This window comes from Doryrhamphus excisus, linkage group LG12 (genome assembly GCF_037039965.1).
Source record: "Doryrhamphus excisus strain RoL-2023G ecotype Guam linkage group LG12, RoL_Dexc_Guam_v1.1, whole genome shotgun sequence".
Taxonomy (NCBI): Eukaryota; Metazoa; Chordata; class Actinopteri; order Syngnathiformes; family Syngnathidae; genus Doryrhamphus; species Doryrhamphus excisus.
This window is the reverse complement of record NC_136368.1, coordinates 2704860-2722184: the sequence shown is the minus strand read 5'-3', so window position 1 is coordinate 2722184 and position 17325 is coordinate 2704860. Positions and strand designations below refer to the sequence as shown.

The following is a 17325-nucleotide window of genomic DNA, read 5'->3' as shown; positions in this document are numbered from 1 at the left end:
TTCTTGTCATTTGATTACGATGCATGTCATTGTTATCGTTCAATGGAAATGTCAAAACGCCACACTGGAAGGCAGCCAATGGCGTGCTTTTACTGCCATCTAGCGGCCTGACGGTGGAATGGCGCCCTGCGTTAACTGGACATGCAATATGTACACGAGATGTACATATAATGCCGTATACGGTGTAATAATAATAATAATTATTATTATTTTATATTATTATATAATAATAATTATTATTATCATTATAAATATGATAATGATAACAATAATATAATAATAATTATTATTATTACAGCAAATATATGCTGTATAGATTATTTGTGGTGTGTGAAATTGTATTCTATATTGGTATTATTTATATTTCTCATCTATCATTCATGGTTATATTTGTATAATTATACAAATATATGCTGTATAGATTATTTACGGTGTGTGAAATTATATTCTATTATATTTCTATTCTATTCTTATTTATATTATTTATATTTCTTATCTGTCATCCATGGCTGTTTATTTATGTTTTCTTTTTAATAGTTTTCAAATGCTGAAATGTGTTTTGTTGACTTTTAAGCCGTTTAGCTGTCATTCTTTCATCATCATATTTAAAAATGCTAAAAACGACATTTTGGTGACATTTTCAGATGTCATATTTTGTTAGATTTCCAAATAATGTCAATGATTTGTGTTCAAGATAGAAGGTTTACGCTCTGTATTCATTATGAAAATGAATTCTTACCTTGTTTGCTAACCTGTGGTAACAAATCCAACATTAGCATGACAAATAAACTACGTCATTTGTCGCTCATACGTTCACAAACGATGGCTGGAAGTAGAAAAACCATGGCATTCATTTGATAATATAAGAAGATGGTCCAGAAACTAGAAGAACGTTATTGTGGGCCCATCAGGGTCACAGGGTGGTCCTGGCGGTCCTCACATGGTGGTCCTCACAGGGTGGTCCTGGTGCAGTGCTGTTTGAGCGTGCAGGGCAGCACACCACGGTTTAGCTGATAAAAGTCCACCAGTTGGGTCAAGTCTGCAAAGCGCGTCTGAGCATCATCAAGGCTGTAGAAGAAGACACCTCCATCTTCCACCTGCGAGGTCATGCAAGGATGAACAACAAAAAACATGTCAAACGGGATAGTCTTGATTGATTGATCTGAAACGTGCGAGGTGAAGGAGCGTGTTGGCAGTACTCACGGGTACGATTTGGAAGTGTTTGGCTTTGTGTGTGTGGCAGAGTGACAGCACAAACGAATTGGGTTTGCTTTGACTTTCCCTCACCAGAAATAATCTGAAAACAAAATTATATTTCTTCAGATCATGCATTTTTATCAGAATACCAAAAAAACACCTGTATTTTAAATGATGATACACAGACGCATTAAGTACGCTTGCATGTTTAATGACGCATCCACCCGCTTATCCGGGTCCAGGTCGTGGGGGCAGCAGTCTCAGTCGGGAAGCCCACACTTCCTGTCCCCGGCCACATCCTCCAGCTCCACCAGGAGGACACCAAATCGTTCCCAGGCCAGCCGTAAGACATAATCCCTCCAGCAATTCCGAATTCCGTCTGCCCCGGGGACTTTTCCCAGCTGGGCATGCCCGGAACACCTCACCAGGGAGGGGTCTGGGTGAGCCACTCTACTCTGAGCCACTCCCGGATCACTGAGCTGCTCCCATGATCTCTTAAGGTGGGTCCTACTGAGGAAACTCATTTGGGGCGCTTGTATCCACAATCTCCATCTTGGTCACGACCCAAAGCTCATGACCTCTCTAAGGGTGGGAACACCTGTCGATCTCACGCTCCCACCTTCCGTCACTCATCAACAAGAGACCGAGATACTTGAACTCCTCCACTTGGGGCAGAACCTCAAGACCAACCCGGAGGGATCACGCCACCCTTTTCCGACTGAGAACCACGGCCTCTGATTTGGAGGTGCTGAGTCTCATCCCAGAAGCTTCACACTCAGATGCAAAACCTGTAAACGTAGAGATGAGATCCTAAGACCCCAGAACCAGACCACCATCGACGCCTCGGCTGTGCCTAAAAATTCTGTCTATGAAAACTTACATGTAGACTGGTTGGGCAAACTGAAAGTGTGGGCCCCCTATAGTTGGAACACACACTCCGGGGGAACCACCACCCCCGTCTGCCAATTCAAAGGACAGTCCCTCAACATCCAGAGCCTTGAGGAATTCAGGGCAAAACTCGTTCACCCCCCCGAGCCTTGCCACTGAGGATCATTTGACCTGTCTGCATACGTGTCCACTGACTCTGCTTCCTCTATGGAAGGTATGTCCAAACTGTAAACAGTGTGGACCGGGTGCTGCTTCCTCTTTCTGAGGAATCGGACGGTTTGCCAAAACCTCTTTGAGGCCAACCGAAAGTCATGCTCCATGGCCTCACCGAATTCACGCTGAATTCTGGCCCTCAGCTGCATTAAGGGGCCATCAGGAGCATGGATTCACAAGCCATCTATGCACGATAGGACTTCAGCTTGGCAGCATCCCTGACCTCTGGTGTCCACCATTGGGTTTGGGTCCTGGGAATGGACCTGCTCGCTTTGTGGCCGCAGGTCCAATCAGCTGCCTCAGCAATGGAGGCATGGAATATGGCCCATTTGGACTCAATACCCCGGCCCTACCCCGGGATGCAGGCGGAGCTCTGCCAGAGGTTAGAGTTGAAGACTTGTCGAACGGGACTATCGTAAAAAGTAGCTACCATTACATCCCATAATATTGCCATTACATTTCATATTACTGTTCTTTTAATATAGATGCTAATATAGATGTTTTTTTTCTTTCTGCTTCTCAAGAGCGATATGGCACCGATAATATGGTATGGTACCCAGCCCCCCATCCCCATGTGAGAGTGAGCATCCTACCCGTCAACAGGACCCTGCTGAGCGATGAGACGCTGGGCTTCATCCCGTGACAGTTTTCCATAGAACCACGGCTGAGCTAGATGGACAGCTGATTGCAGCATTGAGTCACTGTTTGTTATGAACGTGATTATTCATGTGAAATATTACAAAGTGCAACCTGGAGTGGCGAGAAAGGTGTGGGATGCAGACGGGCTTCCATGTGCGCTCAGACGTTGCCAGCTTTTCCTCTGAAAAAAAAAAAAAAACAACAGAATTCCAGGTGCTTTTCTTTCCATGGAAATATGACTCTTAAAGAGTAAAGGTTGTGCGCTTCACCCGCCATGCCAGGCCTTCCTCCACAGCCACGGACAGAACCTCACACGGGTTCTCAATCACACGACTCCCTTGGCCCGAGAAGTCCATGGCCACCAGCGAGTTCTCAGAGATGCTCCTCTGGGGCGCAACACATGGAAACCTCACTTTCACTTTCACTTTCACTTTCACTTTCACTTTCACTTTACACACATTTGGGACACAAGTGTGCACAAAACATTTGTGCTGAACGAAATACACAGATTGTTGCATCACTTCGCTGTTTTCTGTGTGTTCATTTGTTTGTGCACGAGTGCTCCCCCTACAGGAGTGGAGTGCAATTTGGGAAAAGTGATGGTGCCATGCATGCAATTCTCTCACGAAAATCCTGGGGGGGCAGTGTTTTCCAGCACAAATCTGGTGGGCTGGCTATTTAGCTTCCTGCTTTAAAAAATACTAGCTTTAAAGCTTTGCTATTTGTACTTTAGGAAAAATACTTTACACAATTGCAGTGACAGGAATGTTACAGTGACAAGGTCAGGAAGTAGAGAAGCGTGCGTACCATCGGGGAAGGTTTTTGTTTTTGAGGTGGCAGCAGAAAGTTGTGGTACAGTTGCATCCCATACTGGAAGAAAAACAACAACGCTCTTCAACGCTTGTATTATAATGGAACATATATGATAGAAATAGAACATAGTAGAATACTACAAAGAATAGTACAAAGCACAAGCAAGCAGGAAGAAGATGAAAGATGAAAGCCATTCCAGGGGTCAAATCGTCAACAAAATGTTTTAAATAACACAAACATGGGCCCTGTGCTGGGACTGAAGGGAAACATTCACTCAGATTGTTGCTGTAAAGTTATTTCTGCGACAAAAACATACTAGAATGATGCACAGTATCGTTTAATGGCGCATGTACTGTTATAAAAACCAGCCACCTTAAGCAAGCGCACGGCCGTAATCCAACATGTTTAATGACGCATGGACTATCGCAAAAACCTGATACCTTAAAAAAAGCGCACGGCCGTAATCCAACATGTTTAATGACGAATGAACTATCGCAAAAACCTGATACCTTAAACAAGCGCATGGCTGTGATCCAACACGTTCTGCTTTGTTCATCATCTGCACACAGGACTTTCATGTCCCGCGATGAACCGCATGTCATGGACTACAAAGGACACAAACAAAAGAGTCATTTTCAATGCAGCAACGCTAAAGTGGTCTCCTTGAAGTACCTTCAAGCAGAAGCCGAAGTCAGTTGGAGCTCCATGAAGCTTCTTGGCGGTGAAGATGGTGAAGATGTTGAATTCGCTGAAGTCAGCGATCAACTGTAGATGCCATGGCTCCTGTCATATATTGTATATACTAGTATATTAGGGCTGTCAATCAATTAAAATATTTGATCGCGATTAATCGCATGTTTGGTCCACAGTTAACTCAGAATTAAGTTATATTAATTCATTCATTTTCTACCGCTTTTTCCTCACGAGGGTCGCAGGGGTTGCTGGAGCCTATCCCAGCTGTCATTGGGCGAGAGGCGGGGTACACCCTGGGGGTACACCCTGGACTGGTGGCCAGCCAATCACAGGGCACATATAGACAAACAACCATTCACACTCACATGCATGTTCACATGCAAACTCCACACAGAGATAGCCGAGGGTGGAATTGAACCCTGGTCTCCTAGCTGTGAGGTCTGCGCACTAACCACTCGACCACCATGCCGCCCCAGAATACAATATAATATGTGACTGACCTTGGAAGTCCCTTTATTGGAGACGTAAAGCCCCGATCGCCGCAGGATGAAGTAGAACTTCTTCCAGGACTTCCTGCTTACATCTTTACTGTGGAGGTGTCCATGGATCTCCGGGCAGGTGCTGGAGCTGACAAACATCTGCGTCGGTCGGGTGGAGACATACAGTATGTCGTCACGCTTGGATAAGTTGGAAGACATGATGACTGATGATTGATGATTGCTACCTGAACAAGCTGAGAGGGATCCATCGCTCTGTTGCTTTCAGCAGGCATGGACACCATGTGGTCAGGGAAGAAGTCCTACCATGTTTGGTCATATTCTTATTGTACGGCACATACAATCTGAGGATCACGCATTCTTAGAAACTCACCAGAGGATTCCTGAAGAACTCGTATTTGGAGTAATTCCTCCTGAAATGCAGCCGATTGTCTGCGTTCATCCCCCAGCAGGATGTCACCTCCATGATGGATTCATGGTCCTCAATGATCCGCTCTGCTCAGCACATCAACGTGAATAGAAATCATTTTCTTTCCCGCTTTCTTATGTATGATATGATATTATGATATATTTATCAGATATGTATTGATATATAGACTGAAGGCTTTGTATTTGTGAAAGTGTGAAGCTCATGCAAGGGTACCCATGCCCAGGGGGGTGAGGTGCTCGTAGAGGGTCAGGCATTGTTCATCCATGCAGAGGCTCTTGGAGGCAAACAGCTGACAAATATCTCGGGCGACAATGTCGCTGGGCACCTCCACCGCTCTGCTGGAGTTATCTTCATGATAAATTTTAATCACCTGCAAACACAAAAACACAAACCTTCCATCGGCAAAATGAATACAACATGGTTGTTTCCGCTCTTTTTCACACGCTCCACGAGTGATAGAATGATACATCCACGATAATTATCGTGCACGCCTACCATACAACGATATTAATATTACACATTACAATTAATATTACATTATTATGCAGGATATGATGTTATGATGGGTAGATGAGATGATTGTGATACATGAGAATATAATGGAAAAGAAATTGATTTAAATAAAATGTTGCTCCTTTGCAGTTGCCGCCATTGTATTGATTGATGATGTAAAAACATAATTGGTGAAATTAATACCTTTGTTTATAAAAAAAATGCCTTTTGGATGAAATGATGGCAACATGATGTTGCATGTTAGGCGGCGGGACAAACAGCGTCAACCTCACAGCTGAACCCTCCCGTTGAAATAATCTCAAGGATGGGACGGAGCGGCCAATTAGACGCGCCTGCTTTAACCTTGAACCCGCCCCCAACCCCCAGCTGCCGCTATCTGGGGGAGGGGGGGAGGAAAGGCGGGGGCGTGGGGGGGGGGTGGCCTCCAGCTTTGTGTCGCCGCACACAAGACTTTCACAAAGACGCCGACAAAGCAAACTACCCTTTTCTGGTCCATAAAATACATCCCAGGTCTGACATGCACAGGAATTACTCACCCAAACGTGCACAGCACAAGATGGATTAGGAAGTACAACACTTCCTGTTATTATTGGGCAAAAGATGACAATAATAATATCAACATATAGCACTGTATTTTGTCTAGACAAATACACTAACCTAAATATTTCTTTTACTGCCTGATATCCTATCTATCAGGGGTGTCCAAAGTGCAGCCTGGGGGCCATGGTGGCCATTGGCCCTCGGCACATTGTCAAAATACAATTCAACAGGAAAATATACACAAAAGATGGAAGAAAAGAGAAGTCGTTTGTTGAGAATGCACCAAAATAATCTGAGAATAAAGTCATAATAGTAAATAGTAATAATAATAAAGTAATAATATTAAGGAAATACATATACAATCATTTTACAGCAAAAGAGTAAAGCAATGAACCTTCTTCTATGTACCATACATTATCATAGTACACTTACTGTATCATATCATATAACACAATGTACTTCATATTCTTCCATGTACTGTACATTATCGTAGTACACTTACTGTATCATATCATATAACACAATGTACTTCATATTCTTCCATGTACTGTACATTATCGTAGTACACTTACTGTATCATATCATATAACACAATGTACTTCATATTCTTCCATGTACTGTACATTATCGTAGTACACTTACTGTATCATATCATATAACACAATGTACTTAATATTCTTCCATGTACTGTACATTATCGTAGTACACTTTATGTATCATATCATTTAACACAATGTACTTCATATTCACCTATGTACTGTACATTATCGTAGTACACTTTATGTATCATATCATTTAACACAATGTACTTCATATTCTTCCATGTACTGTACATAATCGTAGTACGCTTACTGTATCATATCATATAACACAATGTACTTCATATTCTTCCATGTACTGTACATAATCGTAGTACGCTTACTGTATCATATCATATAACACAATGTACTTCATATTCTTCTACTGTACATTATCATAGTGCACGTACTGTATCATATCATATAATACAATGTACTTCATATTCTTCTATGTACTGTACATTATCATAGTACACTTTATGTATTATATCATATAACACAATGTACTTCATATTCTTTTATGTACTGTACATTATGATAGTACACGTATTGTATCATATAACACAATGTACTTGATATTCTTCTATGTACTGTACATTATAGTACACGTATTGTATCATATAACACAATGTACTTGATATTCTTCTATGTACTGTACATTATCATAGTACACGTACTGTATCATATCATATAACACAATGTACTTCCTATTCTCCTATGTACTGTACATTATCATAGTACACGTACTGTATCTGTATATAACACTATCATATAACTATTCTCATCGCAGACTAACGTAACTCTGACGGCGGAAGTAGAATTTGCTGCATTGATGTATGCCCGGAAATCCCAACTACGCTCATACACATCAGCTCAGCTTAAGTTACGTGGTGTCTTTGAACGCAATCCTTCATGGCTCATTCTTGGCTGCTACTACAAGCGTTTGGCAAATACATATTCAGTCATCATTTAGCTTGAAATGTTGATGGATGCAAATATGCAGTTTATCATTGCTTCCTGTTGTTTATACCCCGAGCTATAACTCAATGCATGTGAAATATGCCAGCCATGTCATACTCATATTGATAGGAATACTATACTTGATGAGTGTGAGGTAAAAAAATGAAACAAAATAGCAGGTTTGGGGTTCCTACCCGCTTGTGCAGACAAAGAGGCGTGATGGCTGGCAAGGTTGCTCTTCTGGCGCGGAAGTTCATGCTGCAGACTTCGGTCCCACACAGCATGTAAACATGCTCAGGATGCTAGTACTAGTACTCTAAGGAACAAGTACTTGCTGACTGATCCCATTCTGCATGAAATGCATGGCAGTCCAATCTTGTGAGAAAGCGCATCTTGTTTCCTCCCCAACACACAAACTCCTCCTTTGTCCTTGGAAAAGTAAAAGCTTTTAGAAGGGCTGCTCTTTCTGCAAACATGTTTTTTTTTTTTACTTCTACATGCAAGGCCATCCAGGGCAACACAATTCATGTCAACAAACCTCAACCAGCTCTGGGTTGTCATAGCTCATCAATGCTGCGCTGATCAGTACCCTCAGTCAGGAGTATCATAGTAATAAAGTACACATACTGTATATATACACTACAATGGAATCAGAGATTCTGCCTTTGCAAAAATAACACAGTGAATGTGAAATGAAATGTATGTGTAACAAAATAATAATAACACAATACACATTTCTATATATATTGTGTATATATATATATATACACATTTCTATATATATTTATCTTTGTGTGTTTCCTCCCACATTCCAAAAACATGCTAGGTTAACTGGCGACTCCAAATTGTATGGTATGAATGTGAGTGTGAATGGTTGTTTGTCTATATGTGCCCTGTGATTGGCTGGCCACCAGTCCAGGGCGACAGCCGAAGACAGCTGGGATAGGCTCCAGCACCCCCGCGACCCTCGTGAGGAAAAAGAAGTAGAAAATGAATGAATATAAATTAATTCTGAGTTAACTATGGACCAAACATGCGATTAATCGCGATCAAATATTTTAATTGATTGACAGCCCTAATATACTAGTATATACAATATATGACAGGAGCCATGGCATCTGCAGTTGATCGCTGACGTCAGCGAATGCAACATCTTCACCATCTTCACCGGCAAGAAGCTTCATGGAGCTCCAACTGACTTTGGCTTCTACTTGAAGGTACTTCAAGGAGACCTTTAGTTTAGTTTAGGGAAAAGCGTTGGAAAATGAATGAATGAATGAATTAATTCCTGTAATGTTACAAATGTTTCTTGTTCATCTTCAACTTTTTTCTCATAAATTATGATATTTTTTACCATAAACCTTATTCTTATGAATGCACAATTTGATTTCTTGTAAATGTAAGACTTGATTCTAGTAAATTTTGGACTTTTTTTCCTCATAAATTGACATAAAGACGTGCAGGCGGTGCCACTTATCAGGCAGCTCCACTGAAAGGGGAATGAAGGAGCCAAGATGATAAGACCGTCTCCACTTCTCCCAAAACACAAGCACATCCAGACTGCTTGTCCTTGACCGGCTCTGATCCAAGCAAGAACCCTGTCCTTCTACTCTGTAGTACTCTGTATAGTACTCTGCGGTACTGTATAGTTGTGTAGGATAGGGAGAGTAGTTGAGATGATGGAGGACATGGAGTGGTACGCTGTAGACGATGTCCCTGGATGGATGGAAGGACTAAAGATAGCGGAATAAAAATAGCCCAACTCGAACTACAATTTCAGCTGTCCGACTCAACAGCGCAGGAGAATTAGATTTATTGACTTGAACTCAAGCGGATTGTTGATTTAGATGTAGTCCTTCAACTCGAAGCAGCATCCCTGTCATCCATCAGCATCGCTACACACAGCCACTGGACCTCCATCACTGCTGGCTTCACTCATCACACCTTCACAAGCTGTTTTATGGTTGAATGCCGCCTTCTGTGACTCCAAACATGCACACTGAAGTGCGGTTTTTACTGTCATGTTGGCCGAGACACACAAGCACCAGACTCGATGGCTGGAACTTTTAGCGCCCTGTATCACATTCACAACCACATGAAACAGCTTTTATATGTCTTATTTTCTTTTAGTATGTCCTCTGTATTGGGTAAAAGTAGCATAAATGTGGCTGTAGGGGTGTTATTTCATGTCTAGAGGGCTCTAATGTTAAACAAATGTATATAGAAGTTCATGAGCAGGTTTTCTATGTCTAACGTGTCTTATTGTCTCTTATTATGTCTTCTATATTGGATCACAGGGCCGTAAAGGTAACTATAGGGGTGTTATTTCATGTCTAGAGGGCTCTAATAATGTTAAAAGGGATATTTAAAAGGTAATACACAGGTTCTCTATGTCTTATTGTCTCTTATTATGTCTACTATATTGGGTAATAGGAGTGTAAATGTGACTATAGGGGTGTTATTTCATGTCTAGAGGGCTCTAATAATGTTAAAAGGGATATTTAAAAGGTAATACACAGGTTCTCTATGTCCTATTGTCCCTTATTGTGTCTACTATATTGGGTAATGGGAGTGCAAAGGTAACTATAGGGGTGTTATTTCATGTCTAGGGGGCTCTAAGGTTAAGAATCAGATTTAAAAGGTAATACACAGGTTTTCTATGTCTTATTGTCTCTTATTATGTCTACTATATTGGGTAATAGGAGTGTAAATGGGACTATAGGGGTGTTATTTCATGTCTAGAGGGCTCTAATAATGTTAAAAGGCATATTTAAAAGGTAATACACAGGTTCTCTATGTCTTATTGTCCCTTATTGTGTCTACTATATTGGGTAATAGGAGTGCAAAGGTAACTATAGGGGTGTTATTTCATGTCTAGGGGGCTCTAAGGTTAAGAATCAGATTTAAAAGGTAATACACAGGTTTTCTATGTCTTATTGTCTATTATTATGTCTACTATATTGGGTAATAGGAGTGTAAATGTGACTATAGGGGTGTTATTTCATGTCTAGAGGGCTCTAATAATGTTAAAAGGGATATTTAAAAGGTGGTAAACAGGTTTTCTGTGGGTAATATTTAGTAGCTCTCATCAAAACAATAAAGTCTTGTGCACCTGCCAGGCGTCTGTGTTGCTAACCGAGGATGTTGTTGACCTATGAAGTCTTTTGTTCCATTCTTACACGAGAAAGAGAGCTGATCCTGTCATATGCATGGCCTGAGTGGAGAACACTTGGCCTTTTGTCTTATTAATGGTTGCATTGAACCAGCACGTGCTTGCTGACTTTACAGCATTTCAGCCATCATGCCAAATCCACAACAGCCAACGGTCAGGAACTGAAACTTAAGGAGGTCAAACTCTGTTTGGTTCCACTCAGATCCTGCGGGGGGCGCCGTTGCGATGTTTTGTAAAAGTGTCTGATGTCTTAAAAGGAGATTTTTTCAGCATGGCTTTGACATTTACAGACTCTAGGTCCTGAGATCAGGATCATCAGGGACTGGCAAGGACCAGCAGGTGCTCCGATGGATCAGCAGGTAAGCCGCACGTGTCTTGCATTGTTTTTTTGTCAGTCACCTGATGCTTTCTTGCTTTGCAGTTGAGCGAAGCGGGAAGTTTAATTCCTTCAGGAAAAGGTACAAGATATTCCACCATATCTGCGTGCTTTAATTTTGTCAACTCCATCATCGGATCCGGTGTGATAGGTAAGGGTGTTTGGATGTGTGCAATGGAATGAAAGTGCTGACTGCATGATAAGCATCATGCCTGTGTTGTTATTAGCATGATGATTGTTTTATCATCTTAGTACCATAACATACTTATGCACGTGTTGTTATGTTTTTATGCATGCATGATGATGATTGTTCTGTGCAAAAGTAGCGTCTTTCATACCAAAACATGCCAGTGCGGCGTGCAAGCGGGGGGAAGTTTCATGATCATATGACCAGCGCCTGTTTCACCCCCTTTTACCCTCACAACACCCCCCACCTCAATGCTGGGTCACGCAACCAACCAACCCCCATCCCTGCAGGCGTGATATGCAACTCCAGTGTTTGTGTGGTGGAATTCCTAGCAGAACATTTACTCTTATGGCTGCCATTGATGGTGTTTGTCATGAGCAGGTTTGCCGTACGCATTCAACCAAGCAGGACTTCCCTTGGGATTTTTGCTTTTGATCCTGATTGCTTTCATCACAGGTACCGTAACTTCTTCCTTCCTTCTTCTTCCATGTGTTTATGGTTAATACCATGGTGTGTAATTGTGATGTCAGACTACACCATCATCCTGCTGATTCGAGGAGGTCATGTGTCCGGAGCCAACAGCTACCAGGGTTTGGTGCAAAGCGCCTTTGGTTTTCCAGGATTTGTGCTTTTATCGGCGCTGCAGTTCCTGTATCCCTTCATTGGTGAGTGGTCGAAAAATGACACGTCCTTCCTGGACTCATTCATGTCATTTTGGGTGCTTGATTGACTTGCCGAATACCTTTTGAATATTTTGTTTCACCGCCGGGCTGTCAATGCAGGTTTCGTTTAATTTTTAATTTCGTTACGATTTACTTTGTTTTTACTTTGCTTTGTGTTTCTTCCTCAGCGATGATCAGTTACAACATCACCACCGCTGACACGCTCACCAAAGTATTTCAGAGAATCCCTGGAGGTATGCTGGTATGGTATGCTGTCACACCACCACTGCCACGCACGCCGCATACAGTACCACCGGTGCTTCCTGTTTTGTTGCAGTCGGTCCGGAGCACCTCCTGGCCAACCGCCACTTTGTCATCCTGGCAAGCACGCTGCTCTGCACGCTGCCGCTCTCGCTCTACCGACGTATCAACAAGCTCGGCAAAGTGAGCGCTTTGATTGTGCAACATCAGCTTGGAACGTGCGTCTTGTAAACCGTGCGTATGTTGGCAGGCGTCCTTCCTGTCCATGCTGCTGACAATCGTCATCCTCCTCATCGTCATCGCCAGGGCGGCCACCTTGGCACCGCAAATGTACGAAAGCCATCAGTTAATATAAAAGTGGTTCTAATCAGATAGTGTTATCTTGATGGATCAATACCAGTATCTGCGCTTGCTTGCAGCCCCCCGACACAGGATGCTTGGATGTTTGCTAAATGGAACGCCATCCAGGCCGTTGGTGTCATGTCTTCTGGTGAGTTGACCACACCTCATCTCCATATATGTTGTACATCGGGGTACCAGACGTGCAGTTCACTAGATACGCCATGTATGAGATGTACGGTAGAGGTCTACACGGAGCGGCTAGCCCCACAGCTGGCGGGATTCCTCGGCTAACGGGGTGGGGCGGGCTGAAGAAATCTCAAGAACATGGCCATGGCTGTGGCCACGGCTATGGAAAACTTAAGACTTTTTGCTTTCCGCGATAGTTCTTCACAAATGTCTTAATATAAATTTGTGTAGATAATAAAAAATCACTGAACGTCTTAACATTTCACCATTAAATATAACATTCAACAGAACTTTTGCACAAGCCACTGCTGCAGAAGACACTTGAGGTGCACCTTCTGGAATTGTAAAAATGATCTTTAATATTGATAGCCTCATTTGTTTCTTGGAAGGTCACCTATATTGTCCATAATCCTTCCTTATATCATCTTTTTCACACAATTTATGCTATCTTGAGCTGAAAAGAGGTCATTTAATTTTTGCGCTTGTTCAGCTGGCTGACGGCTGGCCGCTCAAATCTCACCACGGCTGTGGGGCGGGGCGTCCAAAGAAAAGCACAGTCGTGTAGACCTCTAATGTACGCTATATTGGGGGTGTGACCAGACACACAGTTCACTAGATACGCCATGTATGAGAACGAGAAGTAAACGAGAAGTAAAAAGTCAATAAATGGAGCTTGTATAGCTTTGAATTATTTGTTAGTCAAGTTCCTTATTGGCTGAAGTGCATTATTATTATATCAACACTTCCTATCCCATATATCCAGGGGTCGGCAACCTCTACTAAAAAAGAGACATTTTTACCCCCTCACTCACTGAAGAAAAATAGTCCAGAACCACAAAACATGACTTTAAAACATCTTATCAACTTTTAAAAGTAGGAATCTTTCTTCGTTCGACCAGTTTTTAAGTGCAGCGGATGCCAACCGGGATTATTATCGTGTCTTCTTGGTTCAGCCTGGAGAAATGTCCAGAGCCAATTACGAGTCTTTTGGGGTAGAAAAGTAGTTGAGAGGGGCGTCAAATGGCAACTCATGACTGAAGGCCCTGGTCTGTGTGGTATTGGCTGGCTTTTTCGACACTTGACAAAGGACTACTTCCAAAGGAATCATGTCACTATTTTCGTCTTCCCAATTGAGAACATTTGGGGATGGATTTACCAAAATGAACATAAGTTGCAGACCCATTTTCAGCAACATTCCCATTAGCCTCCAGGAAACACTGGCATCAAACATGCCCAGAGTCATTCTTCACCTCATGAAGAGGAATAATAAACAGCGACTCATTCAGCAATTGGCTGACTGACGACCCATTCAGGGTCTGCCCTGCCTCTCACCCAAAACCAGCTGAGACAGGCTGCATCGAGAGCATAGAAAATAGACGGATGGTCAGTATAAATTCATTACAATCTTTCAATTAAACAGTATAATGCTAACCAAACTCAAGGTACAAATCGAGACAAGATGAAATCCTTTTCTCTTTCAGCACAAAACAAACTATTCATGTTAGCAATTTCATTCAAGACTATTTTCATAATCATTTCCTTAAATCACCACTTGACCCATCAGCGCTGATGAAAGAATGCATTGATGGTGAAACATGCAGTCAAGGATGTTTGCTGGAAGGGATTCAAGAAGAAAAAGATCTTCATTTAGAGAGAGAGAGAGAGAGAAGAGAGGCAATCATGCTTTTATTCATCATAAAGACAAGCAGTGGCCCTGAGGAAAGACACATGCTGAACAGCAAGAAGGAGCGAAAAGCAGCAATATGATGTATGAATTATAAAACTTCTACACCACCAAAGACCGCGCTGATGACCAGCAATAATGTGGGCTAATTTAGTCCATCCACGTCGCATCTGGCTCCTCTCATGGCGGAGGAGCAACACTTCCCAGGTGACTTCTCACCTTATCTCTGAGGGAGATCCCAGCCAACATTTCTGTCACTTGTACCCACAATCGTGTCCTTTTTGTCAGTACCAAAAGCTCATGACCATAGGTAAGGGTAGGAACCTAGATGGACCCCCAGGTATTTCAACTCCTTCACTTAAGGCAGGATCTCATCCCTGACCCGGAGGTGGCACGCGACCATTTTCTGAACGAGAACCATGGACTTGGACTTGGACTTGGAGGTGTTGATTCTCATCCCAGCCGCTTCGCACTCTGCTGCGAACCAATCCAGTGATAGTTGAAGGTCAGAGTTCGATAAAGCCAGCAGGACCACATCACCTCCACATTCTGTCCATAAAGGTTTTGAACAGAACTGGTGAAGTCCAACCCTCACTGGAAACTGGTCTGACTTATTGCCAGCAATGCAAAACAAAGTCATAAAAAGAACCAGATCCATATTCCCGGAGTACTAGCCACAGAATTCCTTGAGGAACAGGGTTGAATGCCTTCTCCAAGTCCACAAAATACAGCCTCAATGCTCAAGGACCCTGCCAAGAGGTGATCCACAATTCCACAACCAGGACCTGTTGCTGCTGGTACCTGTTAGCTGCCTCCAGAGTCCTACTGGGCCAAAAAATGGAAGCACCGAATATGGTCCATCCGGACTCGGTTTGCTGCCACCCTCGGAACACGGTTGAAGCTCTCCCAGAGGTAGAAGTAGAAACTCCTTCTGACAGGGGACGCCAAGGTCCCCGCTTTTGGCTGCCACCCAGCTCACTCTGCTCCCGACCCCTTTGGCCCCCGCCCATTGGCGGTGGGATCAATGGAGGCCGACCCATGTCATGTCTTGGGGCTGTGCCCAGGCGAGCCCCATAGGCCAATGCCCCGAACACCAGATTCTTGATATTGTGTACTTAGCGGGGGTGCTGGAGCCTATCCCAGCTGTCTTCGGGCGAGAGGCGGGTACACCCTGGACTGGTGGCCAGCCAATATAGCACATATAGACAAACAACCATTCACACTCACATTCATACCTATGGACAATTAACCTAGCATGTTTTTGGAATGTGGGAGGAAACCGGAGTACCCGGAGAAAACCCACGCATGCACGGGGAGAACATGCAAACTCCACACAGAGATCGCCGAGGGTGGAATTGAACCCTGGTATCCTAGCTGTGAGGTCTGCGCGCTAACCACTAGACCGCCGTGCCGCCCATCGTTGTTTTCATTCATGTTTTTTTTCTCCAGCCTTCATCTGTCACCACAACAGTTTTCTCATCTACGAGTCTCTGGAGCCGCCCACGCTGGCCAGCTGGACTCGGGTGACTCACATCTCGGTGGGCTCGTCGCTCATCATCAGCGCCACCTTTGCATTGGGAGGCTACGTCACCTTCACGGGACACACACAAGGTAGAAGGCCCTGATGTCTGTGCACCTTTAGGCCAAACGCTGACCTGGTATTGGTTTTCCAAAGGAGACATATTTGAAAACTACTGCAGAGATGATGACCTGGCAACCTTTGGCCGCTTCTGTTTTGGCCTCAGCATCATCACAACATTTCCACTGGAATGTTTTGTTACGAGAGAGGTATGTTATCTCCACCTTTCAATACTTTTTATGATATGATTCATCTGCACTAGAAAAATTGACATCACAATGAAGTGAAAGGTGATACTGAGTCTGTTGACTTGGTATCAGAACGATAACCCTAAGCATGAGATGCGACGTTAAGAGAAATGAATGTTCTTCTGTGGTCAGGTGATCGGCAACGCTGTCTGCGGTCGGGCGCTGTCGGCAGTGGAGCACGTATGTGTGACTGTGGTCATCGTCGCGGTTTGCACAGCCGTATCGCTGGCCTACGACTGTCTGGGAATCGTCCTGGCATTGAATGTGAGTCATGACTTCTTCTCTTGGTGTTCTACCAAACCTTCAAATCTGATTGGTGTCCTTCTCAGGGCGTTGTGAGTGCCACACCTTTGATCTTCATCCTCCCCTCCGCATGCTACCTCAAGCTGTGCTCCGGACGCTGGTATCACAGCGATAGGTTGATTGCCGCCATTTTTATCCTTTTGGGCGTGTTTGTTATGGTCACTGGCTTGACGCTGGCGGGTCTCAACCCCCAAGACTGTTCACACGGGGTGGAGATGTTCTACTGTGCAGATGCCAACGTCTCTGCTACTCAAGCACCTGTATGACTGATTGACTTACTTACTGGATAATAATATCCTATTGTAGCATATTGCAATGCAGCGTATACGCTATGTAATGTTTACATGATTGACTCCTATTCTTA

The 17325-nt window shown here is 43.4% G+C and overlaps 2 protein-coding genes across 2 annotated transcripts; one reads left to right on the top strand and one right to left on the bottom strand.

Moving 5' to 3' along the window:
• Positions 1-624: 624 nt before the first annotated feature.
• grb14 (growth factor receptor-bound protein 14) lies at positions 625-8298 on the bottom strand. Its single transcript, XM_058081949.2, has 13 exons — positions 8156-8298; positions 5584-5740; positions 5314-5435; positions 5168-5242; positions 4944-5081; positions 4423-4533; positions 4260-4355; positions 3745-3807; positions 3207-3323; positions 3049-3118; positions 2892-2979; positions 1204-1297; positions 625-1097 (listed from the first exon to the last, which is right to left on the bottom strand). Exons 1-13 carry the CDS (start codon positions 8243-8245, stop codon positions 951-953), a joined length of 1368 nt encoding a protein of 455 aa, XP_057937932.2. The 5' UTR covers positions 8246-8298; the 3' UTR covers positions 625-950.
• Positions 8299-12229: 3931 nt separating this feature from the next.
• On the top strand, positions 12230-17302 carry slc38a11 (solute carrier family 38 member 11). The gene is made up of 9 exons (XM_058081948.2): positions 12230-12361; positions 12547-12612; positions 12696-12802; positions 12870-12949; positions 13039-13109; positions 16281-16442; positions 16507-16619; positions 16791-16922; positions 16988-17302. The coding sequence occupies exons 2-9, from the start codon at positions 12549-12551 to the stop codon at positions 17225-17227; spliced, it is 969 nt and encodes a 322-aa protein (XP_057937931.2). The 5' UTR covers positions 12230-12361; positions 12547-12548; the 3' UTR covers positions 17228-17302.
• The last annotated feature ends 23 nt before the right edge of the window (positions 17303-17325 follow it).